Raw genomic sequence first — 17,936 nt, 5'->3', positions numbered from 1 at the left:
CACTATGTCAAGTCTCAAAGGTAACTAATGCTTATGACCATTACAGCACATATTTAAAGTAAACCTGATTTTCATCCTCATAATCGTACTACTAGTGCCACTCTTATGTGACTGGCATGAAATTTGAATTAAGTCATCTTCCAGATGTAGAAACACACCTAACTTTTGTTTATCTTGCACAACTCCTCTTTTGGTGCCAGAAGTTTTTTCTGTCAGTGTACAGTCCCTGGCCAATTTATTAGATGCACTACAATTTTTAAGCAAATTTTGATTTATGCCTAATGAAATTTGTTTTGTTAATATGTCAATTGTGAGAAAATTATTATGTGTAGTCTACTTCATACTAAGATGCTATAACAAATAAATAAAATGTAGTATTTGTTGAAAATTTTTTATTTCAGTAATTACATCAAAAATTAAAATAATGTAAAAGTGAAAACATTAGTTTTAATATCTCGTTGAGCCACCTTTTGCAGCTATCAGAGCCTTAATACGACATGGCATGCTGTCGATGCAGGACTGTACTGTCTCACATTTGTGGATGATGATACCAGACATGGATGATCTTCTCTAAGAGCTGTGTTTTTGTTGTGATAACATATTCTGCCACGTCCCTCTTCAGTAGTTCCCATACATTTTCTATGGTGTTCATGTCAGGACTTATTACCTAGTCGGTCTAACAGAGGGATACTTTTTTTCTTCAGAAAGGATTTAACTGACTTGTCTGTTTGATACGGAACTAAAAATAAATCATTCCCCATTTGGGAACCATTCTCTGAGCTGTGGTATTAACTGATTTTGCAAGACTTTCTTGTACTGGTCTTGCCTCATTATGCCTTTAACCAAATAAAGACATCATGTACCCTTGCCACAGGTGACAGACTAAATCACCACCTTAGTTGCATATTTTACGGTCTGAATATTGCAGTCGCAATGAAATTTTTCTCCTGTTCGATGGCACACATACTGAGATTTGTTAGTCAAAATTTCAAACATGCTTTCATCGCTGAAGCATACCTGCATAAATCAAGAAACATAATTAATATACTATGAATAAATGTACATAGGTTATATCATATTGTAAATAATAATTTTAAAGTTAAATTACCAATCTACAGAAGTCCACATCCTTATGACACAACTGTTTAGTCCACTTCAGACACTTCGCTTTTGTTGTGGCTGTTAACTTTGGTTTTCTAGTGGGTTGACAGGCCTTGAAATCGATATCCTTCAACTTTCTGCAAGCAGTGCATTCAGATGCAGTCACATTAGCCTGTTCCAGTCAAGATTTTATCTGTTTTGTTGTTGCAAATCTGTTTTCTATGCAAATTCTTTTGAGAAATCTTTCTGTCCTTGAGGTGAAAATTAGTTTTTTTCCACATTTACTCTTCCGTCTGGGGCTCAGTTCTTCACCTGAATCAATTTTCTTCTTCATGCACCTCACACTAGCTTCTGACATTTCCAACCTTCGTGAAATTTCTGGATTGGAATACATTTTTGTATAAACAAGGGCTTTGATCTCAGAATTTTTATGTGGTGAAATGTCCCCTCTTTTACGCATTGTTAAAATTCACAATTAATAATACCTGGCTGTTAAACAATCAATTGTGATGTCAATATTATGAAACTGATAATCAAAGCAAACAAAGTATTACACCAGTTACACGCGTGAACGCCACTGAACAGGTCCTTTCCTCCACGCTGTACTCTGCACATTGATAACTGCAATAAGTCAACAATCCAATGTCACTTAGCAAAAATAGATAAAAAATTCAACAATATAATAAGTGCCCTGAATAACTGTCATAAATTTTCCGATTAATTGCATTAAATATATTACTCAACATGTAATTATTACAAATAACATTAAAAATGTGCAGTGCATCTAATAATTTGACCAGGGACTATAGTTGAAGATAACAACTACCCCACAGATTTTATTTAAAATAAAATTTCCTGGGCAGTATCCTCCTCTCACATTCTGACTAATTCACTTCCTTCTTCCAGCAACCAAGGTTTGTATGATACGGGTTGACGAGAACAGTGCTTCTGAAGTTTTTGGCAGTGGGAAGTGTAGTAGTCAGAGGATGAGAAGAGGATACTGCGCAGGAGATTTATTTGTGAGTGAGATCTGTGGGGTGGCTGTGAGAGGTGAGAGCCTGGAAGAGATAGTTGGTGTAGTTGTTGAGAGAATTAGTGTGGAGCAGAGGCATTTGCTGCAAATGCCTCAGCTGTAGGAAAGGGAGGTTTTGATGTGAAAGAGGAGGCAGCTGTTAAAATGTGGATGTTGCAGCTATTGGATAATTTTATATAGACTGAATTTGGAATGTTAGAGTCAGTGAGGTGGGAGTTAACATCAAGGAAAATAGCTTTGAATCTGGAAAAGGGCTAGATGAGATTGAGTTGAGGACTCAGATTTGTCTACCTTCATCCTCAATGCAAGTGAGTTCCTCTCATCCTGTGTTCTGAGTGACCTGCCCTTGCTTTTAACATGAACCACTGAATGATGATAGCAGTTGACTACCATCATTCTGCAGTTACTGCTCCACACACAGCCACTGCCCATCAATATGGCTGTAGGTCTGAAACCAGTCACTTTTTAATGAATGTGTCTTGTTATCTAGACAGTTATAATTTATTGCAAAGATTATATGTTGGTCACTGATTTCTCCAATAACATTTCCAAAAACAACTCCTCTTAGCAGCTGATTTTGTGTATTCTCTCTGTGACACATGTAAATATTCCTGAACCTTTTCGGTTTCAAGAAGCTTTGTCTCGACATCCATTGGAAACTAAATATATGTTTGTTTGAGTCTGTTAATTCCAATTTATATATAAAGTCCAGCTATAAAATATTTATCATTCACTTTGCAACACCCTATTAAAACAAAAGAGTACTTACAGTGCTAGGACTGAAACTATTTATAGAGTGTGTGTGAATGTATGTTGGAGGTGAGAAAGGTGAGGGGGGCAGAGAGGGTTGCAGGAAAGTAAATTAAGCGCATAACAAATATTTAAAAAAATGTTAAATAAATGTTGAACATCCAGTTCCTTTGTCTTGTATTCATAATTGCTGATTTTGAGAAGGAGAATTTAAATGTGGTGTTATAAGTACCTGATTCTATACAGCTGTGCAGGAATTTGTCTGTGACATTTCATCCTCAGTGAAAGTTTAGCTTTTGTGCATTTAAACTGATTGGTCTACCAGGATTATGTGTGCTTCTCAAGTGACTGGACTGGGTTATCGTTGGAGCAGTTATAACTGGTACATGGGTAACCCTGAAAAAGTTGTGCGCTGGAGACCCATCACTTCCTTAAAAGTGTCCATTAATGGCATCTAGTGAACAGCATATACTCCCTCACCCTTTCAGAGACCTCTAGAGAACCCTTCTTGCTGACTTATTTTGAATCTCTTTGCTTAACCCACTTGTGTACAATGATGGGCATACCTGTCATCACACTCACTTGCACTTACATACAATGATGGGTACAGCTGTCACCCTGTATTCGCCTTGTTGTGTGGTGCTTTGGCATGTAGTGGATTACTGTTGGTTCTAATTTTAGTCCAGGCAGCATGTTAATAGATGGCATGAAAATGCTCAATTGCAGCTAAATATTACAATGCAAATTAGCACATTTTCTTAGATTCAGTAATGCAACATGGCCAATCCATACGAAATCCAAGCCAAGAGAATACTTCAGTTTCCTGAAGAAAAGATTTCATTGATACTGGTGGTGGACTAGACTTTGAAAACAGTGAAAACACAGAATCATAAGTGAGTGACAGCAGTCGTCGTGTTGACAAAGAAGATTTTTCCCTCAACAGTTGAGATGATGTAGTGGAATTACGTCAACAATTACTGATGAGTTGAACTAGGAAAATGTTTGTATACTCCATACATTACCAAGAGCAGCAGTGAAGTGGAGGTAGATGTTACTATTCACAGATCCATGGGCTAAAACTCATCAGAATTGCATGGAACTAATCAAATTTTGACAGCACAATTCTCGGAGTTGGTGGTCAAGGAAACAAATTTCTTTGCAGAAATGACTGTACATGCAGAACAGTGAAGAATGGTTGACAAATCACACTGGTTTCCTGTGGCAGCCAATTTGTACTGGGTATACTTAAGTCCCAAACAAAGAAATCTTCTGTACAAGATAATTGGTAGAGAAGGAAAATAATACAGGCTCCTATTTTTGGTAAAACCATGCCTTTTAGGAGATTCAAAGCCCTCTCAAGGTATCTTCAGTTTGCTACTGATTCTGCAGGTATGCATCATGACAAACTGAGGAAGATCAGGCCAGTTGTTACTCTTCTACTTGACAGATTTCAAAGGGTGTACAAGCCTGCAAATTTTTTTGTGTTGATGAGAGTCTGATATTCAGGGGCAGATTGCCATATGTATAATACAAACTTTCAAAGAGGGCAAGATTTGGTTTGAAAATATATAAAGTATGCTCATCTGACAATGGATACTGTTACAATTTTAAAATTTATTCAGCTCTTGAGGCAAAAAAAGTAGTCAGCACCCCATCAAGTGAGAAAGTTGTTTTGGATTTGTGTGACACTTTACTGGATGAATGGAGAACAATATACGTGGATAATCATATTCTCCCCCACTTTGTTTCTAAAGCTATTGGAGAGGAAGACCTATGTAGTTGGAAGTGTAAGACCAGACAGGAAGAACATGCCACCACAGTTCAAGAACTCGGTCTGAAAAGAGACGAAGCGACTTTAGCATCAGCGAATGAAGTTCTTGCTGCTAGATGGATTGACAAAAAACCAGTGCACATCCTGTCAACCATTCATGATGGACCTGAGTATGAGGAACAGCAAAAAAATGGGAAGACCAAGTTGAAACCTAATTGCATCAGCGATTATAACAAAGGATTGGATGGAGTTGATGCATGCAACAAATGCGTAGCATTATATTCTCCTATGAGGAGATATGTGAAGGGATATAAAATATATATATTTATATGTTTTATATGTTGGACATGGCAATTGTCAGTGCAAGTATAGGACACTATATGATTAACGACAGTAAAAGAAGAATTAGGTTCACAGGTTATCATGTCAACTTGGCTGAACAAATTCTGAAAAATATTAGACTTCCTGATTATGGAATTTGCGGTCACCCAAGCCTAGGAACAAATCCATTAAGACTACAGAGCAGGTACTGGGGATATTTTCCCACAAAAATACTCCAACTGACAAAAAAGCAGCACTGTCTAGAAGGTGTAAGATCTGTTACAACAGAGGACAGCATGGAGAATCCTGTTTTGAGTGTGTAGAGTGCAAGATCTGCCTACATGTGGATAAGTATTTTAAGCTTTATCACACTGAGACAAACTATATATTATTATATTTCAAAGTATAATAGAGAAATACAATAAATAGAATGCTCTAATATAGCTTATAGTATGTTGTTGTAAAAATGAGAAAAATCACTGAAAAATAAGTGTACTGCTGTGTCACAACATCAATTTAAAAAAAATATTGTGTTACAGTGGGTTAAAGTGACTACTGTGTTGTGATTCTTCATTTAGGAAAGTATTCTGCTGTTGTAGTGACTGGGAATATGAAGAATGTTGTAATGCCCTTTGTGAACTCACTGATAGTGATATGTACTGTTCCTGGAATATGATAGCTGAGGTTGGACTAAAAGAATTTTAAACCTGCTTTGTTCTGACAGTCTTACATTTACTTACTCCCCCACCCCTTCTTACTTCTGCAGAAGTTTGTGTTCCAATTCATACTTTCTATCTTCAGAGACACCAATCTAATCACACTGGTCACCTTGTTAGGAGGTTTTGTTGTGCTACTAAATGCATATCTGCTTTAATTGACCAAAACTGTTTATCTCTACCTGTTATTTTCATTTCTAGCATATAGAGCACTGAGAACTTCCTTAACTGCCTGAAATTGGTCTTCTCTTTCCCCCATCAGATCCTATATGTGTTTACATCATTATCTTTATCCACTGCTCTTAATGTCCATCTCATTTTTGCTTGAAAACCTTGTTCCTCATTATTCTCATTAGTTTTATTTCAGCCATGTATAGCACACAGTTTGTGATTCATATTGGTAAGGACTTCTTATGTTGATGTTCACTGGTTAGTACCATGACAAAGAAATGGTCTTTCTGGAGGAGATGGTGCTTTGGCTTACAAGGGGCTTGATTATCTTTATGATGAAAATGAGAATTTACGTGCTATTCTGAAGTGATGCCTGACAATAAGACAGCTTCAGACTTCCATAGAGTAAAAAGTCAATGGAAAAAGCTGTATGTTAGTAACACACTAGTAATGGTTCAGCTCTATTTTTAATATTTTATAAAAGGACTCCACTGGAAGTTATTCCAGGAAACAGGTTTTTTGCAAAAGTGTCTTTCAAAATGTAATGCTAAGCAGAGTTTTAAGTACTGGAAAATATCAAGGAGGTGGGTTACCACCAGACAACACAGCAATGTAGAGGCTGCTAAGGACAGAGAACTAGCACCTAACAGGATTATGTAATTAATTTGAGGAGCATTTGGAAATGACTTACAGTAGTAGTTTTTTTGTACCTTATTTATTAATGAACATGAGTTGATGTACATGGGACCTCTCAATATCCTTCCCACCATCAATGCACTGCTGCCACTTTCCTGGCAACTTCATTGATGTGTCACAGACCTGCTGTTTCATCAATGCACTGCTGCCACTTTCCTGGCAACTTCATTGATGTGTCACAGACCTGCTGTTTGGGGATACTACACACCAACTCATGAACAGCTGCCTGCAGTTCTTTGTTGTCACAAACCTCTCAGCACGTCCTTTATGTTATCAAATAAAGAATACTCAGATGGAGTTAGATGCAGTGAATATTGTGTGCAGCACAGAAAGGGACTCTAATAATGTCAACTTTGCAGTTGTGCCATTGCTGGTGTGGGGTCACACATTGTTATCCTGAAGGAGTGCTCCTTTTGACCACCTTTCATGTCACCTTCGCTGCATCCTCATCTAAGTCACGCAAGGGTGTCACAGTACGTCCTGCTGTTGACAGTTGTTCCTTGTGGAAGTTAGTCCATTAATGGTATGCAACAGAGACTATCTACTTCCCTGCAGATGGAGCAGCATGAAATTTCTAGGGCCAGGGACACCCAGGATGTTCCCATTGAATGGACTAGACTTGGTTCATAGGTGAATGGTAGTGACACCATGATTCTTCCTGTCACCAGTTCTTCCTCTAGGCCTGTGTCAAGTCCTGTGGAACCCAATATGCACACATGTTTTTCATACCAAACTCATCATGAATAATGAAGTGCATGGTTGCACATCCTACACCTGTCTGCAACTTCAGTTCATCAAAGATTATGTACCTATCAGCCATAATCAATTCAGACACAACCTCAGTGTTCCCCAGAGTCTGCAATGTTGACAGGTGACCAGCACCCATAGTCTTGCATGTGGATTCCCTTCCACTAGTGAACTCAATGATCAAGTTGTAAACAGCCCTTTGTGCAGGAGTTGCTTGATAATACACTACAGTCGAATATTTATAAATAGCAACAAACAAGTGCTGCCCTTTTACTAGACATACTGTTCACAACTGTCATCTAGTGTTTATGTGATGTACTGGAATCAGTTCATCATCCTACAAGAGGATGTGCTTACAGTCTGAGTAGTGCTTATGAAACAGAACAATTGGAAATCATTTCTGAACACCCCTTGTAATATAATGTAACATTTTATGATGATGCAATTGTCACCCTGTTACAGCAAACGGGAATTGGAAGTGACGAGTGAACTGTGCACACCAGACAACAGGGACTATGCTGACATAGCATCACGCTCAACAGCCATTTTCTATGACAATTGTAATCATCCCAGTTGAGATCCAGACTGGCTGTGTCTGTGTAATACTACCTCCATGCAGAACACAGCCACCATTACCTGTTTATACACATATATTGTGTATCTGAATCCCTTGCATGCACTCACTGTCATGTATGTGATTTTGCCATCATACTTCGAATGAGAAAGTAAGAGCTGTATAAATTATAGCAGTGTTTGTTGTTTACTATTGTTTTATGAAATGTTATATGAATGTTGATTGTAAACACTGGACTGATATCACAGTTTTAGAATGAATGGTAAATGTGCTTATATTGTACCTTGCTGAAAAACACCAGTCGTATACAAATATGACCTACCATCACTGTAGACATGTAAAATATATGGTTTAGATCTGCTGAAACATTATCAGTACTGCAGTGTTCATTGTCCAGCCAAGTTTTATTTAGGAAATGTTGTGAAATTTATATAGTTTTTATCTGCAGGGTGCTGCAGTACTTTTCACTTTGTATTGTAAAAACTGTAAAAAATTACAGGGTGAAATGCATCTGTAGAGTCCAGTTGCCATCAGGATCCTGTGTAATTTTTGTATTGATTTTGTTGCCTGTGAAGAAATATTATTGTGTTTATTTGAAAGTGGCACAATACCTGACTAACTTTTGTATGTTTACTATTTTTTGTAGCTAATTTCTACCACTTCAGTATTTACAGTAATGTAAACGAGAGTTTAACAGAGCTGCTAATGTTGGTGTGTTAGTTAGAGATGAAGATCAACTGTATTTCATGTATTTAAGTATGTTATAGTACAAAACATTGTAGTTACCATATCATTGCCATTTTTAGCCAGTAAATACACTTCATGTGATTTATTAATCAAATTGATATTGAATCAGTCATGATGGTCATTTCCTTACACACGTTTTACAAAAGAAAGAGATACAGATTCATAGTAATGTTTTCACTGTGACTGAACTGTGTTACTATTAACAATGTGCAGTTCTGAGCACTGCAATGATCTTGTAGTTGTTAAAAATAGCTTTACAGTATTGTATTGATGAAGCGTGTGTATTTTATTCTTGGTAACACATTTGTTACCATTTTGTGTGTTATTTTATTGTTTTGTTGAAGTATGTACTGAAATTGTTATTTTTTAATTTAAATTTTAAATAGTTTAATTTTATACTCAGTCACATCATTAATGATGTAAGGCCTGTGATTTTTATCCTGTTGTTGAACAATATATGATAAACTAATTGTGATATTGTGTAGTGAATATACATATATTCAGTCATAGTCTATGTCTCTTGAACTACTTATATCTCCTCCAGTCACTGCTCAATACATTTTATATTTCCTGTTGTTTTCTTCATGTGGTTTTCAGACCATGACATCATTTGTCTAATAATTAGCACATTAGACTAATTTGGTCACAATTACAAGTACAGAAAGTAACTGAAAATACCTTTGCTGTGTATGTATGGTTTGCCTAATACTGCAATCAGCTGGTGAAAATTCTGATGACTAGGTTACTTTGCATTAGCTACACGTATGAATGACAGGTATTGGCACCTGCTCAGATTTGTGGGAAAGTAATTATGGAATAATAGTTCAAACCATTAAATTGTTCTCAATTTTTTATAAATGATATATCTGGTAGGAAGCTGATTATTGTGACACTGAATCAAAACATAGTAACTGCATTCTTGCAAAGGAACCTGTTAAATGAGACTGGTAGAGATTTCAAAATATGATGGTTGTGTTGTATATATACTTCTGTTTATGTCTGAAAAAAAAAAAAAAAAAAAAAACGGGGGAGGGGGGGGGATAGTTTCCAGTATAGATTAAAATTTACTATTTATGTCCACCATGGCAAAATTTACATTGGTGAATATTGTCAGATGATAATCCCCTTACTCAGTAATAAATTACCACTGCAAAGTACCTCTTTTCAGTCTTATTAACCTAACAGTCTTCTTTTCATAATAAAATTTTAAACTGAACAGCAGTTACATTGGCCTGTGCATTTCATTTGTTACCTCTCTGTCCTAATACAATGTGTGTTTTGATACTGTTTTTATAGAATTTCACACATTTTCATTTAGTATCATGAGCCTGCAATATATATTCTGTTTGGAAGTAATTGTTTATATATCCATTTATGTATATAAACTGAAGCGGCAACTGTAAATGTGTACCACTGCTGGGAATTGAATCCAGGTCTCCTTGATACAGCTTTTCACTCACCACTTCAGTCTGTATATATAAAATCGTATCTGTAGGAAACCAGTAAAATCTCTGAAACTGTGTCATTTCATTTTGTTACATATCCTCACTACTTCTTTTTTGTTCCTTGTCCTGCCCTCTCATAAATGACTGGTATGCAATCCACAGGCATAACTCAGTCTCCTCTTAAATACGTCTATCAGTGGTAGCTCTTTGTAGATTTTTTTTGATACATTTCTGTGTTTCTGGTTACCCTCAGAACCTTCTGTACATAATATGTCACCTTCCTTACATAATTTACCACAAATAATATTTTTATTCTCAGACCTTATAGTCACTGCAAATGCCTCCATATGCCATAGTTTTTGTTTTTTTCTGATAAATAAAAAATATTGATCTTCTGGAAATTACATCCTCATCACAAACATTTGGTAATTTTAGTTATATAAAATTTACTATACAAACCCTGGAAGATGCAACTGTGTCAAAAGTTCTGTAAAATAGTTTGCCGTACGATATTTTATGTCAAGGCAACACTTTAATATGAGCTTAATGTTGAAGTCTTTTGAAAACATGAGTTTCTTTTGCATTTTATCTCATTAGATTTCCTCAATTGGAACAGTGCAAGATTCATTTTCCACCTGTCACAAGTTTGTTTTGAGATTTTTATGTTTGCTGCATTACACAGAGATAAGTAGCTTTTCAACAAATAAGTTTATTGTAGTCAACAATCACATAAATATTTCTGTGGTGGGACTAAATTGGACTGTATAATCATTTTAAATAGATTGTGGGATAAGCCTTTGCCAAAGGCACTGTTAAAATGTGTCAAGCATTTTCACACACACAAGGCTCCTACCTGTCTGCTGGTAGCAGCCTTGCTCATATGATTAAACATTCACCAACCAGTATAGACTTCTGGGTTCTGTATCAATAAATTATTCTTCAGGTTTTTCATATGTTCAAGAAGATACGAAATTTGATTGTATCTTCATTAGCAGTGAGTTACTTTATCAAATGCCTTTTGGAAATATATTTAGACATAATCTACCCATCTGCTTGAGCCTATTATGTGTAAGACATTGTGTGTGAAAAAGAGCATGTTACAAGTGATGTGTTCTCAACCCCTGTCGATACTCTGGGAGAAGCTTCTTTTCCCAAGGAACGTAAGGATGTTTGAGCTTAAAATGTGTCCTAGGACCTTGCGACATACAAATTTTATAAATGTTAGCCTGTAGGTCTGTGTGTTAGTTCTCTTAACCTTTTATAAATGTGAGTTGTCAGTGGTCAATTCAGTCATATGGAACTGTTAGCTGCACAGTAGGTTCTCAATAAATGTGGGCAAGGAAAGGGGACAAACCCATGCATATTCGCTATAAAAAATAATAAAAATTCTGTCTAGACCCATATTATTTGACAGTATTCCTTGGTTTGTCAAGGCCTTGTAAAATCTGAAGAAGGTATATTTAGAGTGCTCTATAACTGTTTATTTTATAGCTTGCTTGTCTCTCTCAGATAGTCCTGCATGAGAATGTGCCAAGAGAAAAAGGGAACACTGCTTGTAAACTTATCCAGTTTATGTTAAAAGTATTAACTGATGATTTATGAGAGTGTAATATGCAAAAAGTCACTTTTCTGAATTTTAGTATGGTTTATTTTCTATACTAGTAATTAATTTTCATGCCACTGTAGACTAATAATTGGATGGATGTGTTACGGGAACATTATCTGGACCATGTGCAGCTCGATGCGATTGTTGTTGTGAATACTGTCTCATGGATTTGAAGACAAATTCACTCTCATAATGAGCATTTTGCAGGTGACACACACACACACACACACACACACACACACACACACACACACACACACACACACACACACACACACACACACACAGGTTTGTGAAACCAACTGCATCTAGATACTGTTTATGCCCAAAATGTACACTATGAAAGTGAATTTCTAATGGACACTGTTAGGCAGTATACTCGCCACAGCCATAGCTTCTGGCTCCAAATAGTCCAGATAATGTCACTCTAACACCTCTATCTTATGATTAGTCTGCATTGCACTGAAAACTAGTAAATGGTACAAAAAATAAAAATATCAAAATTAAAAAATGCAGCTGGTTACACCAACATAAATCACCATTTTAAAATCACATTTGCAGCTCACCAACACAGTGGACATAGAGAAAATTATTAATATTTTTTGATGATAATAGAAATTACTTGTAACAGAATACTCATAGTATGGTACATGTCTCCCTGTACAATGCTAATTCATAACACAGTAGGTAGGCTTTTGAGGTAAAATGTAATTTGACTTCTGGTCAGTAAAATGTATGTTGACTTCTGGTGAGGCATTGCTGTCCCACAATTTTGTTATTTATTCCATCTTATTTACTGTATGACTTAGTTGCATCAACAATGCTTGTTTAGGTGTGATTCACTAAAACAAATTGTTTGCATTGTGTTCTGTGTTCCAAAGACTTAAAATATGATCATGATATGAAATACAGACACTTCATCTATAGACACATTTCATAAGATAAAATAATTTAGTGCAAATTTTATCACAGGATTCTCACAGAGCAAAAGCATACAAAGGCATACCACTGTCTAAGACCATTTCATGTGTACCTAATTTCTGAAGATATTCAGGGAAATGCCATGAACTACCATGTTTCATGTTTCCCCTTATGATCTGCTATAAAATGGTCATATACAATTATAATGACAAGTTTTCAGTGTGCTCTCTTGAAATATCCATATCATTGAATCTCTCTCTCTCTCTCTCTCTCTCTCTCTCTCTCTCTCTCTCTCTTTTTAAAAAGCGTCTCCTTTGACAAGTTGTGTGGCCAATGCTATAAGGAAGGGCCTAACTGATACCCTGTGTAAAATCTGTTCCATCTGTAAAATTATAATTTTTTACAATAAATTTTCATCTTATAAAGCAAAACAAGGATAATGGAATGTAGTCGAATTAAGTCGGGTGATGTTGAGGGTATTAGATTAGGAAATGAGACACTTAAAGTAGTAAAGGAGTTTTGCTATTTGGGGAGCAAAATAACTGATGATGGTCGAAGTAGAGAAGATATAAAATGTAGACTGGCAATGGCAAGGAAAGCGTTTCTGAAGAAGAGGAATTTGTTAACATCGAGTATAGATTTAAATGTCAGGAAGTCGTTTCTGAAAGTATTTGTATGGAGTGTAGCCATGTATGGAAGTGAAACGTGGACGATAAATAGTTTGGACAAGAAGAGAATAGAAGCTTTAGAAATGTTGTGCTACAGAAGAATGCTGAAGATTAGATGGGTAGATCACATAACTAATGAGGAGGTATTGAATAGAATTGGGGAGAAGAGGAGTTTGTGGCACAACTTGATGAGAAGAAGGGACTGGTTGGTAGGACATGTTCTGAGGCACCAAGGGATCACAAATTTAGCATTGGAGGGCAGCGTGGAGGGTAAAAATCATAGAGGGAAACCAAGAGATGAATACACCAAGCAGATTCAGAAGGATGTAGGTTGCAGTAGGTACTGGGAGATGAAGAAGCTTGCACAGGATAGAGTAGCATGGAGAGCTGCATCAAGCCAGTCTCAGGACTGAGGACAACAACAACAACAACAACATGTGCCATAAGATTGTAGCATTTTGTCTTACCGTCTGGCATTGCAGAGTTTTCCATTTGAAATTCTCAACTTGAAACTGTCAGTGACTTATGGAGAAAAGTTTCCTGCTATCACATCTGAAGATAGTGTGCTGGGGGACTGCATAAATGAATTATCATGATTAATAAAATGTCTACATGAATAGGGCCTACTCATGTCAGCATTCAACATGATAGGAATTATGCAGTTCATTTGTTAAGTTTTAGTCCCAGTATGATTAAGGTTTAAAGCTCTTAGAAAACACATTGTGTTATTGCATGCTCAGAAGCAAGCACATTACAGTGGTGCAATGATCATAGCTATGTTGGGGTATGCAGCAGACTCAAAACTGCAGTTTGTGTGACTTCCAGCACCTTGCACTTGCTGCGGTTCTGGCCTTAGCAATTGATACTGAATTTCATGTAGCAGTGAGTGAGATGTTGCTCCACATTCCACATATTTGAAGCTTGATACTGCTTTTTTTCACGTCATTAACTATGGCATTAACTTTCTGTTGAGTGAGACGCTTTACAGTTGATGATACTAGCCTTACCTGTGACCTTATATACTCCAAAGCTGTTGGTTTATATTTTGTATTTGTCTCAAGAAACAACTTGCATACCTGTAATAATCCATTTTGGTTCACCATACCAGTTGTAACATCCTGTATCACCCACAACAGTCCGTGTCTTTCTTAATTGTCTTGCCATTTATAGATACTAAATATCAGAGGATGTTATTAACTTAACTGGTACAGTCAGCTGCACATTTTCTGTGCAAAAAATAACATTTTCTGTTGATAAAGTCCAGTAGTCTGATAAGTGGTAATTTAGATCTTTCACTTTGATATGCAGCAGTTTATTTAACATGTATATGCTTTGGATAGTGTGGATGTACTGTGATCTTTTCATGACTGTGGGCATCAGTACCAACACAGATAATTAAGGAAAGAAGTTGTGATGGCTGGTGACAAGAATCCAAAGTGATCTGTACATAACACTTTCAAATTAAAAGAACACTTAATTCCTAAAAGGAAATAATCATAACTTAACTTCTCATTATGGGGTGACTTGATGTGCTTCCTGTGCTGCCTACATGCAATTATATTTACACTCTATTACTACTCAAAGAACAAAGGCTAAGTATTGTCTTACTATTATTCAGTGCTACTGCTCTTGAAGTCTTCAACTGAACTGTGTCCGACCAGGGGTGGGCGGCTGGTTAGGTCAGCAGTGTCAGGGGGCAGTGAACTCTGTTTTCCTGGTGGTGTGGTGTGCCCACTCATTCCATTGGCACACGGGTCAGTAGATCCCCTTGCAAATACATATGGCCGATGTTAAGAGGTGGCTCTCACAATAATCCATGAGTGACAAAGATGGATTTGCTTTGTAGGTGTAAAATTTGATGAAGTGCTGAATGACCTTCACAAAACATTCTGAGTTCATCCGTACTCCTTAGTAGCAAGACCTAATGCACCAACAAGTGCACCTAATGTCATCTGCTATTTGAAATTCGCCTTGGAAATGTCATTATGTGGGCTAGGCTGTTACAAAGAGCATTTATGATTCAACATGTTGTAACCAATGTTCCACATTGTGCACTGTTAGCTTTACTAACATGTCTTATAGTCTTTAAGGCCAAAATGTTCTCTGACTTCTGCACTGCTGTTGTTCAAAAAATGCATGATCCATCAGCAAAATCTTGATGACAGTTTAACATTTGATAGCTTTTTCTAGTTCATCAAGAAGGTTGACACATTGAATTTTTAAAAATCTGTAGCACTAAACAAGCTGTGTTCTTCTGGTGTTCAAAGAGACAATTGGAGAAATCTCTGTTGAAAACCCACCATCAATCAATGGATGCTTTCTGCTTTTCAGTCTATGTTTTGGGGACAAAAATGCAATTTTAAATGCATATTTCATAAATGGGCTATGGCTGTCTTTCATATTAAGTCCATAAAACATTTTAGAGCATACAACTAAATATTTATACAAATTACATACCAAGTTTGGTGGGAAATGCAGTTCACTGAATAGTTGGGCACCTGTTTTACAATATCCTTAAAATATTTCTTGAAGTATCAACAGATAGTCTAAAAGCATGAGCCAAATTGTTTAGATTCACTCCTGATGTTTATTTTATTTTTGATTGCCAGCGTAATGGCTTCCTTCATTGAAGATTCAGAAAATCTTCGTATTTCCTAATTTGTTTCTTTCTCCAAGACAGTGTATAACCTAAAAGTAAATTTTTGAAGCTAAAATTACTAATTTCACTTTTTTATAAAGGAAGCAGGTATTGTCAGTAACAGCAGCTTTGGGAACAGAGAGACATGTTTCACTGTACCCTCATAATTTGTGACTCTCTGTTATCAACTGCACACTTTTTTTTTATTCGAATTGACTCCAAATAACCACAGCCTACACCAAAATTTCAGCAAAGATGGTTTCTGTGTTGTGGAAAGACAGCAATTTTGAGTGGTCTGTCAAACATTTTGTAAACTCACAGATGGGGCAAAGATTACATCAGAAAATAATTAGTGTAGAGTAAAGAAAAACTGAGAATATATTTGTCCAGGTAACATACTTAAGTGATTAACATTGCAAGATCACAGCATAATGAAAGTGGAGATAAGTAATTGCAAATGATATTTGATGATTTGATTTGATTTATTTCGTGTTCCATAGGTCCAACTGTGTTGGATACACAAGGACGTGGAACGAGTCAGTTTTTTACAAATACAATCTGATAATCTTATAGCATATACAGATATTTGAGTACATAATTATATAAAAATTTAAACAGTAAATTCTTTGGGCAGCAATACAGAAAAAGAAAATACATATTTTCTTAGAATCATTAAAACACTACAGAAAACAGATACGGAGCACACACAGATACAGAGCTCAGGTTAAATAAAATTCATAGTGGCATTATGTCAACTTGTATTACATAATATTAAAATATTACAATTTATTTACTTAAAAATTCATCTAGACTGTAAAAAGCTTTTTCTAGCAGAAATATTTTCAGAGCTTTCTTAAACTCACTATTGTTATGAATCTTTGTCTTTATTTCAGGAGGAAGAGCATTGAAGAGTTTTGCTCCAGTGTAGTGGACACCCTTTTGTGCCAAGCTCAAATTTCTGAGTTCACTTTGTATGTCATTCTTCCTACGTGTGTTATGCCCATGATAATTACTGTTTGGTTAAAATATATCTATATTTTTACAAACAAAACACATGAGAGAAAAAATATATTGGCATGTAGTTGTGTATATTTTAAGATTATGAAAACTATTTCTACAAGAGTCTCTTGGGCGCAATCCACATATAATTCTTAAAGCTCGCTTCTGTGCAATGAACACTTTCCTTGCTAATGGCTGGTTGCCCCAAAAAATAATTCCGTACTCAATGAGACAATGAAAGTAGCCATAATATGCCACTTTTGCAGTGTTAGGTTCAACACATGTAGTGACAACCCGTAAAGCATAGGTAGCAGAGCTAAGCCTCTTACAGAGATCAATAATATGTGAAGACCAGTTCATTTTCTTGTCAATGTGCACTCCAAGAAATTTTGTTGTTTCCATTCTAACTATTGGTTGATTACCACATGTCACACTTATCTCACTCTCTTTTACTGTTTTTGTACAGAATTGAATAAAGCTGGTCTTACTGGAATTTAATGAGAGACCATTCACCTTGAACCAATTAACCATATCTGAGAGTATGTGATTAATGAGTTCCTCAAGATTGTTGTCTGTTCTACTGCTCATAAAAATTGTGGTATCATCAGCAAATAATGTAAATTTACACGGCAGGCTTGTACATGATGGTAGATCATTTATAAAAATCAGGAATAATAGTGGCCCAAGAATTGAACCCTGGGCACTCCACATGTAATGGAACTCCATTCAGAATCTGAGGAAGTGTCACATACTCCACCCGAGCTATTCAACACAACTTTTTGTTTTCTGTCTTGGAGGTATGACTGTAGCCAATTGCCTGCAACACCACTTATTCCTACTAATTTTGCTTTTTGCAAGAGAATCTGGTGATCAACACAGTCAAACGCTTTGGATAAATCACAGAAGACACCAAGTGCTAGCATTTTTTCATTAAGAGTTTCTAGGACTTCATTTGCAAGTGCGTAGACTGCGTCTTCTGTTGAACGGCCCTTTTGAAAGCCAAACTGGCTCTTGCTGAGAACTCCGTTCTTC

The 17,936-nt window shown here is 36.2% G+C and overlaps 1 protein-coding gene across 6 annotated transcripts in view; it reads left to right on the top strand.

Moving 5' to 3' along the window:
- The window catches only part of LOC126249630 (pancreatic triacylglycerol lipase-like), a 486,518-nt gene extending 469,199 nt beyond the window's left edge, over positions 1-17,319 (top strand). For 2 of the 6 annotated variants that reach the window (XM_049951303.1, XM_049951304.1), the window contains exon 13: positions 16,799-17,318. In XM_049951303.1, coding sequence (XP_049807260.1) covers positions 16,799-17,060 — 262 coding nt within the window. In that variant the 3' untranslated portion in view covers positions 17,061-17,318. Of the gene's footprint in view, positions 1-7,768; positions 8,921-16,798 lie in introns of those variants that run through there. The other 4 variants (XM_049951307.1, XM_049951308.1, XM_049951305.1 and 1 more) reach the window with 3 other exon arrangements.
- Positions 17,320-17,936: the final 617 nt, after the last annotated feature.

The sequence above is a fragment of the Schistocerca nitens genome, chromosome 3 (assembly GCF_023898315.1).
Source record: "Schistocerca nitens isolate TAMUIC-IGC-003100 chromosome 3, iqSchNite1.1, whole genome shotgun sequence".
In the NCBI taxonomy this organism is placed as follows: Eukaryota; Metazoa; Arthropoda; class Insecta; order Orthoptera; family Acrididae; genus Schistocerca; species Schistocerca nitens.
This window is presented reverse-complemented; position numbering and strand designations above follow the sequence as displayed.